Source organism: Taudactylus pleione, unplaced genomic scaffold, assembly GCF_031769625.1.
Source record: "Taudactylus pleione unplaced genomic scaffold, aTauple2 ptg000006l, whole genome shotgun sequence".
NCBI lineage: Eukaryota > Metazoa > Chordata > Amphibia > Anura > Myobatrachidae > Taudactylus > Taudactylus pleione.
The window spans coordinates 13,162,543-13,164,725 of record NW_028284409.1 but is presented as its reverse complement, the minus strand read 5'-3'; the positions used below and the strand labels follow the sequence as shown (position 1 = coordinate 13,164,725).

General features: G+C 44.3%; 1 protein-coding gene across 1 annotated transcript; it reads left to right on the top strand.

Annotated features, from left to right (window-relative positions):
* The first annotated feature begins 370 nt into the window (after positions 1-370).
* On the top strand, positions 371-1,800 carry OLIG3 (oligodendrocyte transcription factor 3). The gene has a single exon (XM_088451733.1). It carries the CDS (start codon positions 482-484, stop codon positions 1,283-1,285), a length of 804 nt encoding a protein of 267 aa, XP_088307859.1. The 5' UTR covers positions 371-481; the 3' UTR covers positions 1,286-1,800.
* Positions 1,801-2,183: the final 383 nt, after the last annotated feature.

The window sequence follows — 2,183 nt, the reverse complement described above, 5'->3', positions numbered from 1 at the left end:
GTAGCATTTAGTTTGTACTTGCACATAGGCAGAATGATATGGTTATCAGGGGAAGGCAGTAAAGGGCAGCCCCTGCAGTGGTCAGTGAGTGTGCTGTGAGTCTGTCACTCAGGGGGTTTTGTGTTTCCTTGGCTCCGGATGGTCCATGAGCGAGATGTCCCAGGGTGGCATCACAATGAATATGAATAGGGCCTCTTGCTTAGTGCGACAGTCAAAGCGCACCGCCCTGAATAATGGCACGTCATCCTAACAAGACCATTATAGATAGGAGGGCTTCTTTTGTCTGTCTTCTGTGAAGTAGCTCTATAAATGCCACTGTCTGCAGTCCTAGCGTGCAATTCATTCACAGCTCGCCCTGGCTACCTGCAGGCAAGAGGAGAGAGAGAGATTGAGATAGAGCGTACTCTACATAGACTCCTGTCCCCACACATCTTGCTGAGGGAAGTTTTATAAGTAGCAGCAAAGCTCTCTTATCCATACAATGAATTCTGATTCCAGCTCCATGTCCAGTAGAGCCTCATCTCCAGACATGGATGAGATGTATCTCAGAGGCCATCACCACCATCACCACCTCCTCCAGGACCACAGGCTGAACTCTGTCTCTTCAACCCAGAACGACATCATTCAGAAGATGTCAGACGAAGTGCTCTCCAGACACGGCTCTAAAGACGATGCAGAGAGCAGCAAGTATAAAATTAAGAAGCAACTGTCTGAACACGATTTGCAGAAGCTGAGGCTGAAAATCAATGGCAGGGAACGCAAAAGGATGCACGACCTGAACCTAGCCATGGACGGCCTCAGGGAAGTCATGCCCTACGCTCACGGGCCATCAGTGAGAAAACTTTCCAAAATTGCTACCCTCTTGCTCGCCAGAAACTATATCCTGATGCTCACAAGTTCGCTGGAGGAAATGAAGCGGCTAGTAGGGGAGATCTATGGGGGACACCACTCTGCTTTTCACTGTGGGTCAATGGCACATACAGCCCCCCACCCAGTTCACCCACCTAATGCTGTCCATCAGGTGCATCCCATCCTGGGCACCACATTGTCTTCTAACACCTCCGGACTTTCTGCATCATTGCCAGGAATCGGCAGCATCAGACCGACACACTCACTTCTCAAAACCCCATCGACCCCTCCACTCCCACTTGGCAGCGGTTTTCAGCACTGGGCAGGACTTCCATGCCCTTGTACCATCTGTCAGATGCCACCTCCACCCCAGATATCAGCTCTGACGTCCAGCATGAACAGGATCGCTGCAGAAGCCAAGGACTTACTAAAGTAATAGGCCCTTCACAGAACATCACAGACTGGGAGTCCCTTTTCAGCTAATCAGATTAATTACATATATATATATAATATGAATATATAAATATAGATATATATTTGTGGTGATGCAGGAAAACTCAGACAAGACATCCTGTTTGCATGCATGCTTCTTAATTTTTATATTTTCTATACATTGTTTATTTCACCATCATCGTTTCTCAACCAGGTAAAGTTTAGGTGGATACTTGTGAAGATGTTGTTTTATATGTAAATTTGTTGTCATATGTAAATATTTTAGGGAAAAAAAGTTCCTATGGAAAGTTCTCCATCACATCTGTGCAAGACTGTCCCATATCTGTATATGCCTTTTCTACCAGAGAACTGACAAGAAGGCATGCATGCTAGGAGCGAGTCTTGTGGGAACATCTGCCTGGCTGCCATGCAATTTTCCTTGTAACAAGGATTTTTATTAGTGAATTCTTTGAAATCTGATTTCTTGGTGTGTATGTGACGTTACATTTTAGAATGAGATGGGACTCTAGCAGCGTCTGTCGCCAATTCTAGAATACATTTTATACTGGTGTCCAGTATGAAACTGTCACTAAGGACTTCTGCTCGCACCATCCTCTTCATGTACACGGAGACGTGGTCTCTGCAGTAACCTCTTCAGCGCTGGGGTTCTAAAAGAAAACTCGATAAAAGTGACCGTGCATAGCTATTTTATTTGTATTTTATTGTCGCCTCTTTTTTGTTCGTTTTTGCTTTAACTACGATTAGTCCCTGGACATTTGCTTGAAACTATTTTGTTAGCCCTAAAGAGAGCGCGTGTCTTTATTTTTATATATTCTTGATAAGTATCGATATATTTATTATGAACCAGCGTTGTTTTAAATAAAAAAAAAAACAATATTTGA

Coding starts and splice junctions, on each gene's coding strand:
- OLIG3 (XM_088451733.1), top strand. CDS start 482: ATGAATTCTGATTCCAGCTCCATGTCCAGTAGAGCCTCATCTCCAGAC.